At 39.5% G+C, this 26,541-nt stretch overlaps 1 protein-coding gene across 1 annotated transcript in view; it reads right to left on the minus strand.

The window, feature by feature from the left end:
- The window catches only part of LOC109101294 (inactive tyrosine-protein kinase 7-like), a 67,069-nt gene extending 40,528 nt beyond the window's left edge, over positions 1–26,541 (minus strand). Inside the window, exons 1-4 of the mRNA XM_042769577.1 lie at positions 26,048–26,541; positions 3,223–3,519; positions 1,886–1,988; positions 1,406–1,542 (exon numbers count right to left, since the gene is read on the minus strand). Coding sequence (XP_042625511.1) covers positions 1,406–1,542; positions 1,886–1,988; positions 3,223–3,519; positions 26,048–26,153 — 643 coding nt within the window. The 5' untranslated portion in view covers positions 26,154–26,541. The remainder of the gene's footprint in view (positions 1–1,405; positions 1,543–1,885; positions 1,989–3,222; positions 3,520–26,047) is intronic.

The following is a 26,541-nucleotide window of genomic DNA, read 5'->3' on the forward strand; positions in this document are numbered from 1 at the left end:
AGACAGACACACTCTAGGATCAGACAGACACGCTCTAGGATCAGACAGACACGCTCTAGGATCAGACAGACACGCTCCAGATCAGACAGACACGCTCCAGGATCAGACAGACACGCTCCAGGATCAGACAGACACGCTCAAGCATCAGACAGACACGCTCAAGCATCAGACAGACACGCTCAAGGATCAGACAGACACACTGTAGGATCAGACAGACACGCTCCAGATCAGACAGACACGCTCTAGGATCATACAGACACGCTCTAGGATCAGACAGACACGCTCTAGGATCAGACAGACACGCTCTGAGATCAGACAGACACGCTCAAGGATCAGACAGACACGCTCAAGCATCAGACAGACACACTCTAGGATCAGACAGACACGCTCAAGGATCAGACAGACACGCTCAAGCATCAGACAGACACGCTCAAGGATCAGACAGACACGCTCTGGGATCAGACAGACACGCTCAGGGATCAGACAGACACGCTCAGGGATCAGACAGACACGCTCAGGGATCAGACAGACACGCTCTGAGATCAGACAGACACGCTCAGGGATCAGACAGACACGCTCTGGGGGGATCAGACAGACACGCTCTGGGATCAGACAGACACACTCTGGGATCAGACAGACACGCTCTGGGATCAGACAGACACGCTCTGGGATCAGACAGACACTAAGATCAAACAGACACGCTCAAGGATCAGACAGACACGCTCCAGATCAGACAGACACCCTCTAGGATCAGACAGACACGCTCAAGGATCAGACAGACACGCTCAAGCATCAGACAGACACGCTCCAGGATCAGACAAACACGCTCCAGATCAGACAGATAGACACTCTAGATCAGACAGACACACTATATAAAAGAGACAGACACACTCTAGGATCAGACAGACACGCTCTAGGATCAGACAGACACGCTCCAGATCAGACAGACACGCTGTAGGACAGACAGACATGTTCAGGTCTGTCTGCGTTTGTAAGCTCTCACTCTCACTGCCGCCCACTATTCTTCTGCTAAAGCTCCTTATCCTCGCTCCTCTCGCTCTCTCCTTTCATTTGTAATTTTCCTGCTCTAGCTGATCTGTTTATTTCTCAGCAAAGCTTTTATTCAGTCTGCAGGTGGCTGATGGCAGACCAGCCGAGGTGTTGGGTTACGCTTCAGACATTTCTGTTTAGCTGCGCTCATGAGGTGACAAACATTACAGAACACACACAATAAAAGCTGAGACTGCTTGCCTGGGCATCAATGACACGCTCGAGCAGTCCACACAGACATGATGTCTTCTCACACATCTAAAACATGTTCACTCTGATACTCTAATATAATCTACAGAACGAATTTAATCTAGAAGAACCTGAGCTTGTGTCTGTTTACCTCTAATAATCTTACCGATGATATTGAGGGTGATGTTGTGGTTACTGCACACTTTTCCTGCAGCATTTTGAGCACAGCAGGAGTATATCCCAGAATCCCCTGTGCTGAGGTTGGTCAGCATGAGGATCCGGTCCTTTCTGTCCAGGCTCGGCCTGCACAGAAACATCTTACCACCAGACCATCACAAGAAACAAACATCTAACCAACAGAATACGATCATAAACACCTCACAAACCTAAGTAAGAAACTTTTTATCTCACAATTCTGAGTTTGCAAGATATAAATTCAGAATTTCCAGAAAAAAAAAAAAGTTAGAATTGCAAAATATAAACACAGAATTGTGAGATATAAAGTCGTAATTACCTTTTTTTATTTTGTGTCATCAATAGTAATCTACATCATACACTGTTCATATAACTTATATGGCAGTATATTCCAGGTGTTCTGTGTGAGGATCAGATTCTTCTTAACTGTCCAATCAGAGGCTGGACTCACCGTGGATGTCCATCAATGTGACACTGCAGTACGATTCGCTCAGCCTCCTCTAGCTCCGCCTCTGAGGCGGGTTCATTCATGGTGACCGGCCCCCTCTCCAGCCCTGAGGACACACAACAACATCCACAACCATGACTAAAATAAAAAACAAAAATTCTCTGTATCCAAAATTTATTTCTATTTTTTTTCCTCAACAAAAAAGGTAAGAAACATCTAGAAATAAATCTGTTTTGAGCAAAGTAATTGTGCATTAATTGTTAACCATTATGCAGTATGACTAAAATTTGATTTTAAAAAGTTCTCTGACTAAAACAACTACTAAAACAACTAGTCAACTAAATCTTGATTTAGAAAAAAAACAAAAAAACTGACTAAAATGCTAAAAACTAAAAAGGGTATTTGACTAAAAGACTAAACTAAAAAACAGCTGACAAAATGAACACTTTGAAATAAAAACCACTCAAATAAATATAAATGTATTGTTATCTTTGGTCTGTGTTCATTTGAGATCTGTGCAGATGTTTTCTGAGAGCTGTTAGGGTCAAATCCAGTCAACAACATGTTTTCTTGGCCTCTCTGTTCGCGTGATTCATTATTTTACACTGTAAATGCTCCTAAATATGGTGGATGAGAGTAAAAGTCATGTGACTGAAACAGATGAAATCAAGCTGAACGTGCTTAAAAATCTACAAAAGATTCAGGCAAGAAATGTGTGAAACCAAACATAACAGCAGGAATAATTACACAGCTGAGGGCGAGACGCCCATCACTGCAATCTGACACGCGAGAGAGAGAGAGAGAGAGAGACAGACGCTGGATGAACAGAGAGAGAGAGAGAGAGAGAGAGAGAGAGAGAAAGAGACACTGGATGAACGGAGAGAGAGAGAGAGAGAGAGAGAGAGAGAAAGAGACACTGGATGAACTGAGAGAGAGAGAGAGACATAGTAGAGTAGCACATCAGATTTATAAATGACACAAACTAAGAGTTAAAGAATGAACACATCTGCATTAGTACTATGATCAGTGTTTATATAAGTTTATATATGGATGTATTTTACATGTATTTTTGTTTTGGTTGTTTATGAATGTATATTATAGGTATTTTTGTTTTGTTTGTTTTTATTCTATGTACAATGCTTTGGCAATATGTACCTTAGTATGTCATGCCAATAAAGCAATATGAATTGAATTGAACTGAATTGAGAGAGAGAGAGAGAGAGAGAGAGAGAGAGACACTGGATGAACTGAGAGAGAGAGGGAATGACAGAGATATGATTTGAATCGTGACGTCTGGTTTCCAGAGACACACACACACTCGCAGCTGAAGCTCTGCTCACATTTGATGTTGAAGGAGGCGCTGGCGGAGCTCAGGGTCTCTCCGGTGGTGTTACTGGACGCTACACACTGGAAGCTGCCTGTGTCTGCGTGACGGTCCACCGCCGTGAACTTCAGGTTACTGCCCTCCTGAAAGCGCCGGTCCGAGTCGTTCACACGCCGGCCGTCCTGCGTCCACCAGAACCGCATGTCCTCCGGGCCGCTGAGCTCACAGCGCAGGATAGCACTGCGGCCGTGTAACGCATCCTGAGACTGGGGCTCCTCGGAGAACTGAAGCGAAGACGCCTGGATGATGAAGACTGAGAGAAACACAGAGAACCAGTCAAGCCACTGAACTTCAGACTCACAACAGATGAATGAATCTCTCAGACAAGACAAATCAAACAGTGTAGAACCGAACAACATGTTTGCATTCATTAATGATGCAGTGAGACGCGTGAGATTCAGCACTGCCAACACAAACACAACCTTCATCATCATCATCAGAAGCTCTGAGCTCTTCTACAGACCTCATCACATCACATCACATCAGCAGTCATCACATCACACATGCTGGGATACAGTGAGTTTGATTATGTGCTCAGTCTTACATCTTCTTGTATTCATTCAGCACTTTTATCCAAGCAACTTAAATAAAGAAATATCACAAGCAATTTGTCAGAGAATCACAGCATTCATAAAACACAACGACAGGATTAGTAAAGACTAGATTAGTGAACAAGCTAGAGCAGAAGAGAAATGCATTCACTCAGTAAATATTTAACATCAAGATATATTTACTGGAGATGCAAAATGATTTAAGATAAGAAGATGAGAAAGTCAAATGAGTTTATGATTAATAGCCGGACAAATGTCTGCCAGTGGCCTCAGAAAATCAATGTGCTTTCTCTTTGAATTAATTCAAATTAATTCATTCATTCTTGCTTCAATTACTCACAAAACAAGATATCTTTATGTCATTTGAATCATAAGTATCTTGATTTAAGAATCCTTAGATATTTGCAGAAAATAAAAAAATATTGAGCAGGGAAGTAAAACTAAAAAAATTAAAACAAAAAAAATAAAATAAATAAAAAATAAAATAAATAAATTTTAATTTAGTTTAAGCTGATGTGCCAAAATAATCAAAACTAAAACAGAAATAAACTATTAAGACAACAAAAACTAATTAAAAAGACAAAAACACAACAAAATTACTAAAACTTACTAAAACTATAAAAAATATAATAGTATCTCAATGACACTGATACTGAGTACTCCTGTTTCCGGGTTGGTTAAGCTCCTGTTTCCGGGTTTATTAAACCCCCTTTTTAAGGTTGGTTAAACCTCTTACCCCTGTTATATAAAATCTCTTTCCCCTGTTATATAAAATCTCCTTCCTACGTTATTTAATAACCTCTTCCTCCTTTATTAAATAAGCTCTTGTTCCTGGGTTAGTTAAGCTCTTGTTCCTGGGTTAGTTAAGCACTGAGGTCTTCAGCTGCATGAACAGACGAGCGTGTCACATCATGTGTTAAACTGAGCGTCTTACATGTCAACACACATCGAGTGTCTGTATCAAATGTCAAATACGTTTTATTTGTTGTAACTTTTCCTGTAATCCCATGATGCTCTTAAAGTGGGCCACTAAAAGCTTCCATACATTATTCAGGCATGTGGAAGAAAAGCTTCAGGCAGAATCAGAGCAGACGAATCACCCGTCCGTGTCTGAAGATCGGTACAGACACAGAGAAGCTCATCTCCCACATTGATGTTTGCTTTTTTAATCATACTTTTATGGAACATCTGTGTCTTTTGAAACTTTAAAGCATTTAATTTAATCTGGACAACCTGTAAAATCAGACATCAGAAATGATCAGGACAGCAGACGAAGCGTCACTGGAAGCACTGAAGGAAACACAGCTGTTTTATTGAACACATGAGGAGACAGACAGCAGCTTCCTGAGAAATAAATCACCAGAATGTTCTCACATATGTACAAACCGCAGAGAAATCAACCTGAAACAACGCCGCTGTAAAACCAGTGAAGTCATACGGGTTCAGAGCATCACGAGGATCTTTAAACGATGAGAGCATGATGTTTTCATTGACTTCACAGGAACAGTCAGACACCGGGCCACTGGTGGAGGAGCAGTGAGGATCTGAACCCGGGTCAAACATCAGCTCCAGTCCTGTGACTGTAATCGTTCAGCAGCTCTCAAACACTGAGACGAGGATCAATCTGCTGAAGCTGCACTCCGGCCAAACACACTGTACATTACATTACATTACAGTACAGTACAGTACAGTGACGTTGACATGGCAACCAGCATCCCGTCTGCTTCCTCTCTCTGTGGCCCTTCTGCTGTTATGAAAGACAAACTCAAGGACTGATCAGTTCTAATGATAATCAGCCACAAATCCACTCATGAATTCATCACTGATCGTCACTGGAATTACATCAGGAATTAATGAATTAATTAATCTGGTATAACACTATATTATACCTTAAATAACACCTTTACATTTATTGACTACAATTTACATAAATTAAAAATTATTGTAGCAAGTTTTTAAAATAAAAGAAAACACTTAACATTACTACATCTACAACAGTCAAAAGTTTTTGAACAGTAAGATTTTTTGTGTTTTTTCAAGATTTCTCTTCTGCTCACCAAGCCTGCATTTATTTAACCAGGAATACAGCAAAAGCAGTAATATTGTGTGAAATATTAAATATTTTTACTATTTAAAATAACTGCTTTCTATTTGAATATCTGTTAAACTGTAATTTATTTTCAGCATCATTACTCCAGTCTTCAGTGTCACATGATCTTCAGAAATCATTCTAATATGCTGATTTGCTGCTTAAAAAACATTTACTATTCTTATTAATATTTAAAACAGTTGAGAACATTTTTTCAGGGTTCTTTGATGAATAGAAAAAATTAATCTATAATATAAAGCTTTTGTAACATTTTGCACTATACCATTCAAAAGGCAGTATCATTATTATTTTTTGTTTTGGGGGGGGCGGGGTATAGAAATTAATACTTTTATTTAGCAAAGATGCTTTAAAAATTGATCAAAAGTGATGATAAGGCATTTTATAATGTTACAAAAGATTTCTATTTCAGATAAATGCTGTTCTTCCGAACTTTCTATTCATCAAAGAATCCTGAAACAATTCTACTCAACTTCTTTCAACATAATAATAATAATAAATGTTTCTTGAGCAGCAAATCAGTATATTAGAATGATTTCTGAAGATCATGTGACACTGAAGACTGGAGTAACTTTTGTCTGGTAGTGTATGTTTTCAATATATTTTTTCCATCACTTTTCTATAAACCTGTAATAAAGTCTAATGTTTCTCAAACTTGGGTTTATGAGTTGATTGGAATTTACCAGATGTAAAATTAAAATAAATAATTTTAACATAAAAACAATCAAAATGAAACACACACACACACAATTAAACATTTTATCTTAAAATATTTTTACCTGCATGCCACATGACCTGACATCAGAGCAGGGTTATTATAATTAACTAAACCTAAAAACCATTAAAAACATTTTTGTTATTTGAAACTAAATAAATGTTAACTGAAATAAAATGAATTATCAAAAAAAAAAAAAACTTATTTCAGCCAGTTTCCAAGGCAACTTTTCTCATTTTCCTTTCATTTACCTTTATGCTGATTTTATTTACTCCTCAGAAGTAAACAGTAAGTAGAGCAGGGAATGAAAGTCAGGTTGAAACAGGCTCATCCTCATTAAACTCCTAAACGAGCGTTGAGTTCTGTCATGAGGGACGTGTTTTCATCACTTCTCCCATTCACATCCGTCCGTCCGTCTCCACAAATTAAGCCTCTATTGTCACCGTGACCAGCCGTAATCACAACAACGCGGTAAAAATGTCTAAAAGCTTTTCAACCATTAGAGCATTACAGTAAACGTGTGGCCACCCAGAATCTCCTGTTACCGCCTCATTACCCATGACACATCTGGGGCCCGGGCCCTTCAGAGACGATGCATAAAGACGCTATTGTTCACTGTGTGTACTGTCATCATTCATGTGTTTATGATGATCTTCCAGCTTCTGTTCATAATCTCTTCTGGACCACAAGCGTAAGATACCTGGACATGGCGACGGATGGGAGCCACACAAAACCTTCTCTCTTTAACATCTCAATAATAAAGTGTCTTTACAGCTCAAGCCTTGTGAAAGTGTGAAAAGTCATTCTGTGGTGAAGTATGAACCATAAACGTCTGAACAATGCCACAATTCTCAAGTGTCATGTGCATTATTTCATTAAAAAACAGGCAGAACACATTGGTGAAACTAATCTAATTGCATTTTATTTTTTTTTTTATATCAATTATTATCATTAATATTTTTTTTTTTTATTCAATAAAAAAATAAAAACTAAAAAACTAAATAAATAAAAAACAATATAATAACAATAAAATAGATAAATAATAACATATAATATTTCATTGTTTTAATTATTTAATAATAATAATATAATAATAAATAATAATAATAATAATAGTATTATTTTATAAAACTACAGTAAAATTACAAAGCTAAAATTTATGCTAATAAAATAATAATACAATAATTATTATAATAAATATTATTAGTATTAGTATTATTTTATAAAAGGGCAACAGTAAAATTACAAAGCTAAAATTTATGCTACTTAAAACATTAACAATAATTTAACAAATAATAACACATTACAAACTTCAAACACGCGTTGCTAGAAATTAATTTGTTAGAATTAACAAAGAAACACCTAAACAGGCTTTTTATACGTCTATTAAATCTCCCGGTTAACAGTTTCCTGCATTTCTCTAATGATAACGCCTTTCAAACGGCAAACACGATCATCATCATTCATTCAACGCAAGCCTGTAGAAACAAAAACAATCCACAGGCAGCTTCCAGAGTGAAGCTGACGATCAAACACGAGCGCAGCAGATAAGAGCCTGATGATCTTCACTTCCTATCTGATCAATTACCCGTGAAAGGAAAAGCACTTTGAATGTAGATGATCCAAGCAAAACATGGAAACTCCGGATGAATATGGAAAAGAGATTAAATGAAAGAGGACTGAGACGAGTCTGCTGGAACCTTCTCATCGGCTCAGCCTAGACACTGAAGCCTGACTGACTCTCATCCTGCAGGCCAAACTCTCTTCCATCTTCACTCCAGTCATCATCCAGCTCAGCACAGTCTAATAATGTCCGTGTGCTCGTCTGATTCCGGTGAGGCCTCAGTTCCTGGAAACACTGCTGAAGAGCTGTGAGATCATCCACTGAATGAAGCACTAAAGAGCGTCATCAGCAAACGCTGACTGTAAATAATGAAGAGCTAGTGAGGATGATGAAGCGAGGCAATAAATAGCAGTATCGTCTGCATAAGGATGGTATGTTATTATTATATACAAGGAAAATGAAATGGGTCCCAGAACAGACCCCTGAGGGACACCTTTGGAAACTGACAAAACAGATGAAGTTCAATCTTTTAAAAGCACACACTGTGTTCTCCCTGAAAGATAGTTGGCAAACCACTCAATAGCATTTTCTGAGAGACCAACAATGGAAAGACTTTTTAAAAGTATGCCATGATCCACTGTGTCAAAAGCCTTCGATGAATCAAGAAAAAGAGCTGAACAAATTTGTTTGCCGTCTAAGGCATTAATAGTGTCTCTACACACTTTCACAGCAGCAGTGACCATACTATGCTGCTTTCTAAATCCAGATTGGAAAGGAGAAAGAATATTATTTATTTCCAGAAATAAATTGTTCATTCAGTAATTTCTCCAAGAGCTTAGATAAACACAGTTTAGAAAATGGTCTATAATTGTTCAACTGCAGTGAGTGTCCCCTTTGAGAAGAGGAGAAACAAAAGCAGACTTCCGAATATTTGGTATTGCACACGAGGAAATAGACAGATTAAATAAATAAGTCAACGGTTCAGCAATTAAATCAGCTGCTAGCTTCAGATAAAATGGTTCCAACTTATCAGGCCCCGCAGGCTTATTTGGGTCCAAAAACCTCAAAGCTTTATGGACCAAACAGACAACTGGGCCAAATCAAATTTTTGCTAATTAATTTACATGGAACTTAAAGGTACAATTACTACAATCACACAATCAACACACACACACACACACACACGCACTCACACACACGCATACACACGCACGCACACCCCCGCACTCGCACACACACACGCACACTCACACGCACTCTCACACTCACACACACTCACACTCACACACACTCTCTCACACACCACACACGCACTCACACACACACTCTCTCACACACACTCACACTCACACACACTCTCTCAGCACACACCCACACGCACACACAAAACACTCACACACACACACTCACTCACTCACACACACACACACCTCACACACACACACTCATACTCACACACACACCTCACACACACACACACACACACACACAATAACACACACTGACACTATGTTATGCACACACTCACACTCGCACTCGCACTCTCACACTCACACACACTCACACTCACACACACTCTCTCACACACACACACCACGCACTCACTCACACTCTCTCACACACACACACACCATCACACACACACACACACACACACACACACACACACACACACCACACACACACGCACTCACACACACACACAAACCGCGCCACTCTCACAACACACTCGCACTTGCACACACACACACCACACACACACACACACACACACACTCGCACTCTCACACTCACACACTCGCACACACTCTCTCACACTCACACACTCACACACACTCTCTCACACAAACACACACACACTCACAATCTCACACTCACACTCATACACTCACAATCACACACACACCACACACACACACACACTGACTCTCTCTCACACACTCACACTCATTCACACACACACTCTCTCACACACGCATACACACACACACACACACACAAACAGTGTGAGAGCAGCTCCTAATGACAGAAGAAGCTGTCTCTCCTTCAGAAGAGAGAGAGAGAGAGAGAGAGAGAGAGAGAGAGAGAGGGGCTGTAATTGATGACAGCTAATTATTCACCTGCACTGACTCTGTACTTCCTGTGACTCTGAGTAATGATGTGAAGCAGCTTCTCCAAACACACACGTCTCTAGAGTCTGAACACACACGGTTCATCTGTCTGTCAGTTCATCTACAGATGCACATCCACCTTCCCATCAGCAGCCTCCACACACTCGCTTTACATTCAGCTGCTGTCACGGTGACTTCATGAGCTTTTCAGGAGCAGGGCATTATGGGAACACCATCAGTAACACAATGAGAGAGTTAATGATGATGGAGTCAGCACAATATATATCTATATATCTATCTATCTGTATATACACACAGTGTGTGAGTGTGTAAGGCAGTGTATGCAGTGAACACACACTCACATTATACTGTGTCTGCACTGCATCACGTGACTAAAGTCATGAATAAATGCAGGACAGAGAAACAGGACAGACAGGAGGCTGATGGGTAAGATATGAATTGTTTGTGAGCGGTGGCCGCGGGGACGTGACCTCTGTCAGGACGATATCCCATAAGCCCCTGACGGCCTGTCATGCTGCTTTACTGTCTATAACACAGAATCACGGGCAGCGACATCACTTCCTGCTGTCCATCCGGGGACAGCCACTACATTTATTTCCAACTACTTCTGAAAGACTATTAATATTGAGAAATATCACTGACACTCTCAGACGTGAATGTGAAGAAGATGAGAAGACAAATAAGACATTTTTAAGACCTTAGTCTGTGCAAGGGCGAATTAACCTTTCTAAGACCCATAGAAACCGTCTCCTGACACTTTCACACACACACACACACACACACACACACCAAACACACAACACACACACACACACACACACACACACGCACGCTGAAGGTTCATCTGATATATGAGTGACTGAAGCCCCTTCCCCCTCACCAGCAATTTCCCTTGAAACCCCTGTCAGTCTAAAACAGCCTGTCTCACACACACACACACACACACGCGCACACACACACACACACAGGTAACGTATCGACGTATTGATTTTCTCCGCTGTGTTCTGTCCATACAGGCGAGACAGTAGCTCTGGGTGGGTAAATGTACCCGTATCCTGGGGAGAAACGAGGGGCCGTTCGGCTCCGTCTGTCTCACAGATATCCCGAGGCGCTCCGTGTGTCCCATCCGGCGCTTCAAGTGCATCAAGTTCAAACGCAAACCCAGACCTGCCAGCAATCCATACGGGACGATCCCTGAGCCAGGAGCCCATCAGAGCCTAATGCACTCGCTAATGAACGGAGGAAGTACAACCTGCTGATGATCCCAAAACCCATGACAAAAATCAAAAACACAGCCAAAAGATAAAGCCAATGCGAGATGAGTGTGATGATGTCGGCCTGTTACCACGGTAACCAGAGAGGAAGGTCAAAGGTCAATTACACAGGATCTTATTTCTGTCATTGAGAATAATGACTCCCTCAGTCCAGATCAGTCCAGATCAGTCCAGCACGGGTCTCTGAGACGGCACAGTTTAATGCGAGTAGAAATAAATCTGACTGTAACAGTTTTTCTGAATTGCTGAAACACATTTCTTGAAACCGTCACTCATTTTCTGAAACACAAATCCAAACCTTCAAACTAAATTCACACAACCCCTGACTCTTCTGGAAAAATCAAACGATCGCTTCAAAACCATTTCACCTGTGCTCAAAATCAAACAAAGCTTTCAAATCACACACACATTAGTCAATAACACACACACTACAGATCATTCATTAGACACTACAGCAAAACATGAAGAGCACAGTGTACAGGGCATGGAGCTACAAATAAAAATAGTAAATATTATGCAATACTATAAAAAAAAAACACACACAAAAGAAATCACACCTAAGTTTGGTGAATACACACACACACACGCACACACACTTTTCAATTTTTATAAAACACTTTTTGCAAAACAACACACAATTCTCTGTGTAACACAAAAAATCTAAAAAAAACTAATCTGCTTCACTTTTGAACAAAAATGTGCACAGGACTCTCTGCCAATTACTTTCACTTTTGAACAAAAATGTGCACAGGAGCTCGTGAAAGAAGAGCTTTAGGTTTTGAATAACTGTGTGTATATGATATATCCAAAAATATAATATCATGACAAAGGTGTTCGCAAAGACAGATGTTTGCTTTTGAGATGTGCTTGTGATATTTTGAACGCAGTGCTTCATTTTGCAAGAGATGTGAGGCGCGTGCAGTTCTTGGATTTGTGTTTTATTTTGTTTTGAAAATGTGTGTAAACAGTAAAAAAAAAAATTAACTACTTGCTTATTAGCATGCATATTATTAGCACATATTCTGAATGATCATATTCTACATCTCTACCCAATACCGAAACATAACAACTGCCTTACTAACTATTAATAAGCAGTAATTAACAAACGCTGTAGTTAATAGTTCATTAATAATGAGAACTGGAGCTTAAAATAAAGTGTGACCACTATTTCTTTCTTTAAAGTAATTTCTGATGGAAACTCAGAACATTCAAAGTGTTTTTATATGAAATATATATTAAATACTAAAATCAATTAATAAATAATAAATAATAACTAATTACAACTGTTAAGAGATGAATGAGATGAATGATATTTGTGTATCAGTTGAATTTCACATGGACCGTGTCAGATGTAGTAATAAGGACTGATTCTGTTGCTGTTATTAATGTGGAGCTGCTTTGAAAGAAGCTGTGTGGTATGAAGCGCTGTAGATGACACCCACACACGCTCACGGCTGTGGCACTTTTGTTGGTTTACAGCCTTTCAAACTTTAAAGTGACATGAGCTTTGAGCAGTGATGCATTTCGGACCATCAAGCGCTCAGAAATGCTCTCACGCACACAGCTCTGTGTCTTCAGAGGCTGAAAGTCGATACACTCACAGGAAGGCAGAGAGATGCTCTCTAGAAAGCCACTGAACCAAATATTCCAGCTGAGTGGCTCAAACGCTGCGGGCGATCGAACATAGCTCCGCATCTACTCACGCGTTATTAGCCAGCGCTGCAAACACGGCACGCAACGATCAAAACACGCCCGCGCCGCGGATTCACACGCTTCATTCATGCATGCGTCTGCAGTGATTGAGATGCGATCAGCGATCGAGGAGATTAGCGCCACACACACTCGCGCTGAGAGGCGGTGAGGGCCGGGGGCCCGTCTGGAGGCGCTGGGGCCCCTGGTGTCAGTTATCAGGCTCCTGCTGCGCTCCAGTAATCCTCAGGTCAGCACAGAGGAGCACCGATGACAAAGGTGTGTTTGACGGGGGGGGCTCTGAGATCCAGAACACACACTCATCCTGTGCAACGGCAGAAAGTGAATTCAGCTGTGTTTGTGAAGTCAGTCATCACTCGTGCTGGTGCTTCTAGGGCTTTAAATGATTTCAGATCACACAAGACAGGCATTAAACTCAGCTCAAACAACTAAAAATCAAGATGCTTCTTATTTTAATTCATCCCTTCAACAACCAGATTCAAGAACCTGAATATGTGAGGAATCTTGATTTTAAAAGTGTGATTTCTAGACCTGGAAAAGTTTTTTGCAATGAATATGCATATTTCCTAGTTTTATACAAGCAAAAAAATTATTTTTTATAATCCCGATCCTTAACCCGATCCTTTAGTAAAGTTATGAATGTCTGGAAAAATTACATAAATTCATTGGTTAACACAAGAGAAAGAACCGTGAAGAGCATTCAGCTCTTAAACAGGAAGAAAACACCTAGCAACCACCCAGGACACCCTAGCAACACCGTAGCAACCACCCAGAACACAAAAACAACTACTCAGAACAGCCTAGCAACCACCCTAGAAACTGCCCAGAACACCCAGAACTACCAAACATAGCCTAGCAACCACCCAGTAAATCCTAGCAACACCCTAGCAACCACCCAGAACACCCAGAACCACCCAACACAGGCTAGCAACCACCCAGAACAACCTAGCAACACCCTAGCAACCACCCACAACAACAAAACAACTACTCAGAACAGCCTAGCAACCACCCTAGAAATTGCCCAGAACACCCAAAACTACCAAACACAGCCTAACAAACACAGGCTAGCAACTAGCAACACCAAACAAACCACAAAAAACACCCAGAACCACCCAACACAGGCTAGCAACCACCCAGAAGCCCTTAACAACAGCCTAGCAACCAATATTTTGTAATTAATTAAGTGGCAAGCTACAAGTTAGTCATCAGGTTTTTTTTTCTTTAAGACCAGTCAAATCTTTTCAAATCAGTTACATAAAAACATAGCTTGGTCTAATCTGAATCTGAAAAATAAAACCGAGTAACCTTTGACTAACTGCTGCTTTGACTAACTGCTGCCGAAGTGTATTCAGTTCCTCCTCAGAGTCCAGAGCGTCTCCGCAGCACGTTTACATGTGAAGTGGAGTAAACCCAAATGTAGTCCAGACTGTTGGCTGGAGAACAGATGCAGGAAGCGGAGAGTCCCTCACATCCTGCTCAGTGGAGCGGCCGGACAGAGTGACCTCATGAAGACCTGTCCGATCACACTCATGAAGCGCTCGGATGGAAAGTGCAGTCATCTAATGCTTCGCTCCCATTAGCGCCTGGACACTGAACAGTAGAAGTGCTGTGGTTCCCCAGCGGGAGAAGCAGAACCAGGTCAGCACCAGGCTGAAAGCAGGGTCATAGTAATACTCTCAGTTTCCCCAGTAACTACTTTACCAATTATACTTCTCTCTCTCTCTCTCTCTCTCTCTCTCTCTCTCTCTCTCTCTCTCTCTCTCTCGCAGCAGACGCTTGAAGGGACAGAAGCGCCGGATTCTTCTGCTGCAGATACTCACATAAAGCTAGCGAGCTAATGTAGACTCGAACAGACTGAGAGCTCTGCACAGGAGCTCTGAAAACCACCAAACACAAACCTAAATTATCAAGAGAACGTGTGACTGTGGGGCAGGGTTATGATGTTAAACGCTAATTTACTACTCATACAGGTCACATTATTTGTAGGTTTAAATCCTGCGGGAATACATCGCTGTTTTGCAAAGCCATAATAATCATACTAAAAATAACATCATGTTATAATGTTACAAGAGATTCCAACAATATGAACATTTGAATACAACTTCTGCCTTTTACTAAAACTAAAACCATAAAAAAAACTATTTTTATTACTTGAAATAAAATCTGAAATAAAATAAAACAAAAATATTTAAATATTTGTTAAGTTAAACTTAATGTACTAAAAATAAAATAAAAAAATAATACAAATATTTTAAAAATGATTTTATTTCAGCTAGTTGCCAAGGCAGCCGTTAGTTAAAATTGACGTAATAACACAACTACAACTGAAATAAAAGAGTAAAAACTATACAGGAATTTTAACAAAAATAAAATGAGCATTTTTTAAACTTAAATGAAAGGAAAATCTAAACCAAAACAGCTGAATAATAATAATAATAAACTCTAGTAGTATCTCAGTGATGGTACAGGAACTGAAGAGCAGTGGTTTGTGTGTTTAGCATCATGTCAGTGGTTCTGCTGATCAAGCATCTTTCCAAAACACTTTCAGTGCACACTTTCACCATCAAACAGTTCCAACGCTTGATAAGAGAGAGTGGAAATGACTTGTTTGTCTTCAGTGAGGTTCACCTGTTCTTACAGACAAGTGTCACGTTCATGATGACGTGCTGAAACGAACGATGAGGGAACGTCAGAGGAGGACATTTCATTCACTGTGAGACACCACGTGCTCCGAGCTGTTAGAGTTCAGAGGGTCTCCGCTGAAGTGATGGACACCTAACACTCGCTCTGGAAACCGCTATGGAATATGAATATGGAAATAACCATAACTTTTACTGTACCTTACTGTGTTTCTGTCTTGTTCTCCAGTGCAAACGCCTAACGATTCTTTAATCACGATACATTCACTGGAAACGCAACATAAAGATATGAAGTCTTGTTTTCTGAGAAACTGATCAAATGAAGTGAGTTTAAGATTAGAACGAGAACAAACATCTGCCAGTGGGCTCAGAAAAATCAGCTTAATTCAAAGTGAAAACTATTTTTCATTCTCCACTTACAGATATTTGTTCATGTTTTAATCATTTTGATCAGTTTCTCAGAAAACATGACTTCTTATTTTCATTTTGCATCTCTAGTAAATGTATCTTGATTTAAAATGTTTAGATGTTTGGAAAACCATGATATAAAATAATCAGCAATAAATTATGATTTATACAATGCTGTAATTAATAAGCACCTACGAAGATATTAACAATGTAACTCCTGATTCAGTTATTTGTATAGTGCTTTATACAATACAGATTGTGTCAAGCAGCTTCAGAGATATAAACTGACAAACTGTTGATTCAGTAATAGTTTAATGTACTTAAAAAATTTTTTAAAAATCATCAATTACGGAATTGTGCACTGATGAACTGTACACAATAAGTCCTGGCCCATGTACTACTAAACTAAAAACTAAATTATAATTTCATGTTGACTTCAATTAGAACCATAATTAGTGTTTAACACAATGAGAGGAAAATATAAACAAGACAACGAGCAAAAAATTGACATTTACAAAAGATACAGGCTATACATTGAGGAAAAACATAGGGAAGGACTTTAATTTAAAATATATATAAAATAAAAAAAGGAAATATAAGATTTAAATAAGATAAAATAAAATATATATATTTATATACATAAAAATATCTAAAATAAAAAAATACAAATAATAAAATAAAATATAAAATAAAATAAAATGATGTTTGTTTAGAACAACATGCACTGATGAATCAAACACTACGTTCTGTGTACTACTAAACTAAATAACTATGGATTTCATGTTGACTTGAAATAGAACTAGTGTTATATTTAAAAAAATAATATATAAACATAAATAAAACTTTTAGGTGAACTATACAGGTTTTTAAAGAGTTGTGTTTGAGAGAGTCTGCATGAGTTACTAACGCTCTACTAGTGAAGATAAACTCTGCAGCATCTTCAGACGCTGATGAAAACACACAGCGTTAGACAAACGAGAGGCTCTGTGTTCAGAGAAGCTCATTTTAGAGAAATACACTCCGCGGCCCATCTCAGTGTCATAAAGCCCGCGGGAAACGCTGGATTTTCATTCAGCTCGCACCTGCCGCAGAGAGGATGGAGAACTGGTGGAGCCTGACGGAGTAACTCACCCCTCATCAGCCAGGAAGAGGCTCGTTAGTGGAGCACATGATTACAGTGATGGGCTCACGCTCGTTACACACCACGCATGATTAACACTGGCTCACGGGAACTCGGTGAGGGCGGGAGAGGAAAGGGTTAATCCGGCCGGAGAAAGACATTCATTCACAGGACTGAGTCGCGCTGGACGTCCTCTCAACGCTTCATTAGTATGTCCATCACAGCCTCGGCGTCAGAAAGAGAACTGCATCTCTCCAGAACTTCCTGTGCTGTAGAATAAAAGTGAGAAGGAGCTGCCGAACATCTCCGAGGCTGAACTATATTTAACATTTCTAAACAAACCACTCTCAGCAGCTTGAGAAAGCTCTGTATTTATGAATATGGCTGACCCAAATACATAAAACATACCGTCATACAGACAGCTACTGATGCTTCCCGGAGCAGAACTGTGTGTCTGGATCTGTCCTGCGGCCCAGCGAAACCGTCTTACAGTCAGAACATTCCTCATGTTCATACGGTCTTAGAGTCAGAACATGTACCTTACATAGTTTATTACACGATCTTTCCGCTTTCAGATGATTATTACACGATCTTTCCGCAGTACAGGTCAAAAGTTTGGAAACATTACTATTTTTTAATGTTTTTGAAAGAAGTTTCTTCTGCTCATAAAGCCTGCATTTATTTGATCAAAATACAGAAAAAAAAAATGTAATATTGTGATATATTATTACAATTTAAAATAATTGTTTTTAAAATTTATTATACTTTAAATTATCATTTATTTCTGTGATGCAAAGCTGAATTTTTAGGATCATTATCACATGATCCTTTAGAAATCATTCTAATATGATGATTCATTATCAAAGTTGGAAACAGTTCTGCTGCTTAATATTTTTTCAGAACATGTGATACTTTTTTAGGATACTTTGATGAATAAAAAGTAAAAAAAAAAAAAACCTATCTTTTTAAAATATAAATATTTTGTAATAACAATATACACTACTGGTCAGTAATTTGGGGTCAGTAATTTTCTTTCTTTCTTTTTTTTTTTAAATAAAATCAATACTTTTATTCAGCAAGGATGTGTTAAATTGATAAAAAGTGATAGTAAAGAAAATATATATTATTAGAATATATATTATTAGAATGTTTTTTTTTATTTTGAATAAATGCAGTTCTTTTTAACCTTTTATTGATCAAATATATTAGACAGCAGAACTGTTTCCAACACTCATAATAAATCAGAATATTAGAATGATTTCTAAATGATCATGTGATAGACTGGATGTTACATGTGACACTGAAGGCTGGAGTAATGATGCTGAAAATTCAGCTCTGCATCACAGGAATAAATTTTTTTTTAAAGTATATTCAAATAGAAAACTATTATTTTAAGTTGTAATAATATTTCACAATATTTCTGTTTTTCTGTATTTTTGATCAAATAAATGCAGGCTTGATGAGCAGAAGAGACTTCTTTTAAAAACATTTCAAATACAAATCATTCCAAAAAACAAGTCTATTCATTATTTTTCAGATGATTATCTTACACGATCTTTCCGTCTCCACCTCCTCTACTGTATCCAGTGATATTCTCGTGTATTGTACTGCTGTACACTTGTCTGTTGGTTTATAGTTTATTGCCATGCCAGCTACCACACGATATTCACAGCAAACAAACAAGTGAGAAACTTAAAAAGTAAATAAGAAACTAAACTATATGCAAACAACAGTAAAACGCAAAAAAACATTTTCATTTGAATCCAGCATAAAGTAGAGAGTCCTAAGTTACTAAGTTAAGGCTGCTCTGTGCCTGCTCAAAATTCAGTGCAAAGACATAATGCTGCATAAAAGCAGAATAAATAATGCAAACTCATTCATGCCACCTCTGAGCCGCATCACACAGTCTGTGGAAAGACACTTCAGTAGTGCTTATATCTGCAGTGAACTTGTCACTGATTGTCTGTGCACATGACAGATACAGAGTAAACACACTGATTATTTAGAACTCGATGATGAAGAGTGAAAGGTCACTGACAGCAGGTCAAACGGAGAGCAGATTCACACACAGACAGATCGCGTTCGCTCCGTGACACACTCTCAGTGCCGGCTTTCCTGCCAGCAGCCGTCAAGTCGTGGCGGATTCACCATCAGACCTCTGAACATGAGCAGTTACTAAAGCAGAGTAATAAAAAAAAACGCCAGAACACTCATACATAACTAAAAAAAACAGCAGACTACACATAGAAATCAAGCGGCCTGGACTTTACTAGCTAATTATAAATAACGGCAGACTACTCAGACATTACTGACAAAACCAGCTGAGGACAGATTCTGCTTCTCTGTACAGCTGAAGAATATCCACACCGAAACCTGATCAAAATAAAACTTCGGTTTAACTTGAAGAAATTGTGACAGACATATATTACCATAGCACAGTAGAAAGAATGCTTTAATGTAATAATAAAACTAATAATAAGAAGAATAAAATTATTAAAACTTTTTTTCCGTGTTTTAATTTTAACAGTAAACTTCTGTTGTGCAGCACTTTGTCTGGCAAAAGAAAAAAAAAATTAAGGATTTGTTTGATTTTCATTTGATTAAAAGGTATTAAATACACAACACAGAATTTCTGAACAAAACAAAAACCAAAAATATAATATTAAAAAAAATAAAAAATAAAAATACATTTATAAACAATTAAAAGTTAAAAGATAAAAAATAATTATATAAAAATAAATCAGGTTAAAAATAAATTTGGTTAACGTTTAATAAATTTCAGTTTAATTATATGTTTCATGATTTCAAATTATTAGACATGTTTAATTAATAGCATTTAATTTAATTACATTTAAAATTAAATTTAAAACAAAAACAATCCAGAAAAATTAAAAAGTACCAAAAAAAAAAAAAAAAAAGTTTTTGGGAAAAAAAAAATTATAATAAAAAAAACAATGTTTTTGGGAATTTGGAAAAAAAAATCAAATGGATTTCATAGGATACTACTAACAACTGAAGGCATTACGACAAACAATACAGACATCTGTCACTACTGATTTCTGAAAACAAATTCAAAACAAAACCGAAAGACTCAGCGGATGATTGACAGGTGAGTGATGTGTAATTACACCACAGATTTACAGAATAAATGTGATGAGCTCATGTTTCTCGCACTGCCTCAGTTTACCCCCGAACATAGTGCTGAACACTTGTGACCGGAGCACAGAACAGATCCTGATATGAGGTGATTACTGGTCAGATCGAAACACCTTTACTGTAAGACTCCGATCAGACCGTTCAAGCGTGGCTTTATGCCAAGACCAAATAAGCTCTAAATAATCTGAGTTATGTTTATTATATCTGACAAAGCTTCAGTCTGAGTGGAGCGCTAGTGTTTCCGGCTCGGTTCTTCAGGGTCACGTTACACAGATAATCAGATTATACTCCTGTAAAGTGGATTAGTGGTGCACTCATTGACAGAGAATAAAAAAAACACACCCATCAGGAAACAAAAAACAGATCAGTCCAAACAAAAAAAAAAGAACCTGAGCTCATGTAGAAGTGAACTCATGTGTTTGTGTGATCTTCAGCGTCTCTCCTGACCTCACTGAGCCCAGATCAATCTTTCATCAGCTCTCCGGATCAGAAACTCAAACACCCACACACAGTATTTATTACTGAAACAGCAAATACATAAAACACCCCGTCATACTGTGAAACCAGAACATGTCCAGTTTGGCATCTGCATAATGTCTGCGTCAAAGTCGCCAGTCGCCAGTGACGTCACACATATCCAGTCAACTCTTCATAAATAAAATCAAGTCCTCTCCTAATTTATTTTGATATCCTGAATATAGTAAAAAATATTCAAGTATGTCATTTTATATCAGTAAAAATAAAGTCTGAGAATAGAAATGCATTTTGTCATTAGAGTCAACCACCTTTATTTTTATAACGCTTCACACAATCGAGACACTGAAGAGCAGCAGGTCATTAAGAGTGTGTTTCAGTGTTCATGCGGCTGTCAACACACACACACACACACACACACACACACGCCCTGAAGCTTCCAGTCTGTCACCTCTCATTCACTTCAGTTCAGATCGTCTCAAAGCTGCCTGACAGAAATAACCAGGAGAATAACAGAACCATCAGCTTCAGCTGTGAAGTCATTACTCAGATCCGTCCAGCTCAAGTTCTGTTCTCGTCTGAGAGTGCAGTTACACAATATTCCTGAACAGAGCCAAAAACTACCTCAAGAACAGCCCCTGCTAATATTACGGATCTGGTGTGTGATTCATACTGGATCTTGTTCTGGTCAAGAACTGCCTCGAGTGCTGCACCGGTGAAGGTGACGGATTTATGATACACACCTCAAACACATGAGTCTGTGCCAGTAATCTCTGTGCTGTTCACTAGGTGCTGAAGCAGGAACTCGAGCCAGATCTAGAGATGTAACTGTTATATTCCTGTTGATCTACACTCATTTTCATCAGTGCACAGAAAAGAGTGAAGCTGGTAATTATGCATCACCTCTGATCTGATAATGCAGAGTAACAGCGTCTGAGCAGCAGGAGGGACAGCACAAGCCACCGCTCCACACACAGCCAATCTGTTCTTTGTGTCACAGTCTATTCAGACACAGGACGCTCCGCGGAAGGACTTCTGACCACCCAGACATCCACAGCATGAGCTCTTCTGTGTCTGCTGCTCGTTCTCACACATCCACAACGCCTTTACGCACACGTCAAGTCAGTCATTTATTTCTATAGCACTTTATACAATACAGACCGCTTCAGAGCAGCTTTACAAACATTCACAGGAAATGATACAAACAGATATCAGTTCTGCTGTTCTCAAAAAATCAGAAATTTAAAATTAGCACCATTCTGGCTATATTTGTGGCAAATCACGAGTGGAAAAATAGATATTAAATAGATAAACTAATCTGGTCTCACTTGATTAAAAATCTTCTGTTCTGAGTGCATTACTGCAAAACAGCTGAAGCTGATCTGTGATGCATAGGAAAAAGATGGATATCAATTACAGAAATGAAGAAAATAAGGTGAAAATGAGAACAACACTGCAGACTTTGAGCAGAGTAACAGCAGTGAAACCTGACGGACGCGTCTCACTGAACTCTCTGTCAAACACACGGGACTCACAGCAGCACGCTCTCTCCCGTCAGCACAGAAACAACACGAGACCAGCGAGAATACGACATCAAACACAAGGTGAACTACTGAGCTGCTCGATGACAGCCCGAGAAACCTGAAGAAGAGAGCTCTTCATTCTCCTCAAGTTAAGAACACGTTAGAACACAGAAAGATCTGTAATAAAAATCTCAAAGCACAAAAACATCATCTGAGCGTTGTTTCAGAAACGTTTCAGAACATTCTCTTTATGTTTGGAACATGATGGAAAGGAGTGTTCCATTAACAGTCACATAACCAAGAAGAAGTGTAGGATGTTTTGAACTTTCAAAGACAATTCAGAAATAATATTTTCACAGCTTATTGTTACCATTGATAAAACGCTCTTATATTTTTGTTAGCTGGGTTAGTACCGCAGACTACAAACCTACACACTAACACATTACCACAGCCACCAAACCAGAAAACACCAAAACAACAAAAACATAAAAAAAACATAAAAAACAACATCATAGTGTCTCTGTTTGACAGACGGGTGAGAAAGATGCTGAAATGGAGCATCGCACTTAAAACTACTGCTGAGTTAAAAACAACATAAAGAAGCATATGCTTTAGCAATATTTGGTAATGTTCAAATATTTGCCATGCCAATAAAGCAAGCATCTTAAATCTGAGCCCGAGAGAGTCAGAGATCATTAGTGTTCTGTTCTGTAGTGCTTGAAGATGTCAAGGAGCGACAGATCTTTTCTTCTGTATTCTAACGTACATCCGAGTATAACGGATCGAAAGAAACCAGTGTGGGGCGGGGCTTGGTTCTGTCCATCACTTGTTGATTGGATGTCGAGATGTGGGCGTGGCTCTCAGAAGTGTATGCAGATGAGCGTGAGATTAAGAGAAGTGCTGCATACGTCACCAGACAGTCTGATTCATTACACGATACTGTTCACTATAACATCTACAACATGCGCTGGAAAATAGATCAGGGATTTACATTTCATGGCAAAACCCGTCAGACTGGAGACATCTGCATATGAGAGTGAAGCGTGTGGTTTTGCACACACACACACATATATATATATACACTGACTGTGTGCTGAGAAAGCTGATGAGAGAGAGGGCTGTGTGTTTGATCGTGGCACACACGAGCGTCGAGACGCGTTCCCCTCCTGCTTTCACTTGAACAGCTCAGAGTCTGTCTGGAGATCAGAAACACATCCTTCAGTCTGATCTGATCTGCTGAAGCGCCCACACAAACACAACTGAAGATACAACTTCACACAACCTTCACATCCAATAAACAGCCAGACAGAGAAACCAAGAGAAGTCCACCAGAACAGCTTCATCTGTAGCTCTCAGAGAATGACCAGCAGCCAGAAGAGTGTGAGTTCAGACTGAAAAAAGTGACCTGACATACAGCCAAGTGTGGTGACCCATACTCAGAACTCGTGCTCTGCATTTAACCCATCCAAAGTGCACACACACACACACTGTGAACACACACCCGTGAACACACACACGGAGCAGTGGGTATCATTCATGCTGCGGCGCCCGGGGGAGCAATTGGGGGTTCGGTGCCTTGCTCAAGAACACCTCAGTCGTGGTATTACCGGCCCGAGACTCGAACCCACAACCCCACGACTACCACAAAAACACACTAAACACTAACCAAAAACATCAACAACAGAGCGACTGGACGGACAATAAAGCAGGATGAAATCCCACAGACGCACATCACCAGAGGAACCCAAGCCTCACAGGGGTCAGATCATCACAGAGACACGACATTGAACGAATCTTTTAGGTGAACGAATCGTTCTCGTTCCCTGAAATTCGTCCCTCCACCGCGGCGCATGCGCAGATCAGTGAACTGAGTAGCTCTGTGGATCGTTTCATCCTGTCAGAGAAGGACTAAACCTCGAGCCTTCGAGTACGAATACACCCTTCACTGAACGAGCTTCATACGAGTCTGAAGAGATCGAGAGATCTTCTCATTCGTGAACGAAATGACCGAACTGGTCTTATGCACTCGAGTTGATGAATTATGACAATGTCATCTTTATGACCTTTATATTATATGTTTTAGATGGTTTTAAGAATGCATATTTTCTCTCTCATCTGAAGGATCAGCCCGCAATAGTACAGACATTTCAAAATAAGAGTCCCTGTGTTTTTTTTAGGATCGTTTATAATTAAAAAAAAAAAAAATCACACATTAAGTTGTTTTTTTTTTCTGGACATTATTGATATTTTGGTTCCACAATTAATTGTATTTAATTTAATTTCCATTTCATTCATAGTAAACTATTTCTGTCTGGAATGCTTCTCCACAGGAAGAAAAGACTAAGAACATTATTTGACATTTATTATTTAATATATAGATTTTACTAGTATCAGTCCCATTCACTGAGAGACACTTATGACAAAGTAAGGAGAACTCTAACATTTAAATGCGTAATTTTGCATAATTTACAATCTATATTATAATGCATAATATTAGTATGTAATTAAATGTATTAGTAGCCCATGTAATAAAAATGTTGTTAAAAATTACACATTATTTGTTATTTGTCACATGTAGCAGATCATTTTTGTGCCGTGGGTAATATGAGGATTTTCCAATTATTTTGATCAAATTTATTTATTTGTACATTTTTTTTTTCCCTAAAGTTTTCCATGGTTTACTACTAGTTTGAAACCCCTGAACTATAACACTACAGTCCTGTAACTCAAGACCTCACACACACATACTCTCTCTCTCTCACACACACACACACTCTCACCCTTATCAACAAATAAGCTTGAGGATCCTCACACACACATACTCTCTCTCTCTCTCACACACACACACACTCTCTTATCATCACAGAAGCAATGATCAGTGATGCAGTGCATGAAATCTTTCTCCAGTAATATGGTTGAGGATCTATGAAAGTGTTTAATACCTGCTGTATTGTGTCTGTGCAGTGTGATGCTGATCGACCAGAAACTACTGTTTGATTATGTTTTTTGTAATTTTCCATGTAGTCTCCTGTATGCTCGTGTGTCTGCTCTAGAAGCTCCATTCATCACAAACACAATAAAACCATGGGATCCCCGCGAGCGAGGCACGTGATGATGTGATCTGAGACTCAATCACATCTGAATACTGATATCTGATCGATATGAATATGATTTCAGGAGATATGAAGCTCATTTCCACAAACTCTCTGATTATATGCTGGAAATAAATCATGAATTCAGCGACTGGAAGCTGATATAACTTAACTTCACACCTGAACTGGAGCTTTCACTTTCAGCCGCTTCACACAAACGCGTTAACGCTCCCGACGCGACGCGACGCCGGAGACTAGAGAGCGCAGCTAGTTGAGCAGGTTAATGTCGTTACAGCACAACCCGAAGCGCTCTTACCTTCGAGACTCATGATGAAGATGACGGCGAGCAGAGCGTCGGATCTTCGTCTTCCGGTGCGGAGCGCGGAACTCCTGTCGGTTTCGGTCCCCGGTGATCCGTCCATGTCTTCCGGGGACGCGCAGGTGCGCCGCAGGTCGAACGCGTTCACAAAGTGCGATTATTCTCCTTCACGACACGCACACGGCTGGCTGAGCTGAAGCGGCGCGGTGTGAGCTCGGTGGCGGTAAGGTGCGGCGATCGCCGTGTTCCGGTAAGAGTGTCTGCGCCCGGCGGATCGTCTGTAGTGCGTTGGAGGCAGCGGGGCACTTTACTCGGTCCCGGGTTGGTTCGCCCGCTTCTCTCTCTCTCTCTCTCTCTCTCTCTCCGGAGCTTCCGGTTTCGGTGCTCCGCTCGCTCCGGGAAAACGCGTCCAATGCTGCATCCCGCTGGCAGCACCGGGAAACACCGAGCGACACTTCCCCTGAACACGGATCTCTCCTGCTCTGAGGATG

This window comes from Cyprinus carpio, chromosome A13, assembly GCF_018340385.1.
Source record: "Cyprinus carpio isolate SPL01 chromosome A13, ASM1834038v1, whole genome shotgun sequence".
Taxonomy (NCBI): Eukaryota; Metazoa; Chordata; class Actinopteri; order Cypriniformes; family Cyprinidae; genus Cyprinus; species Cyprinus carpio.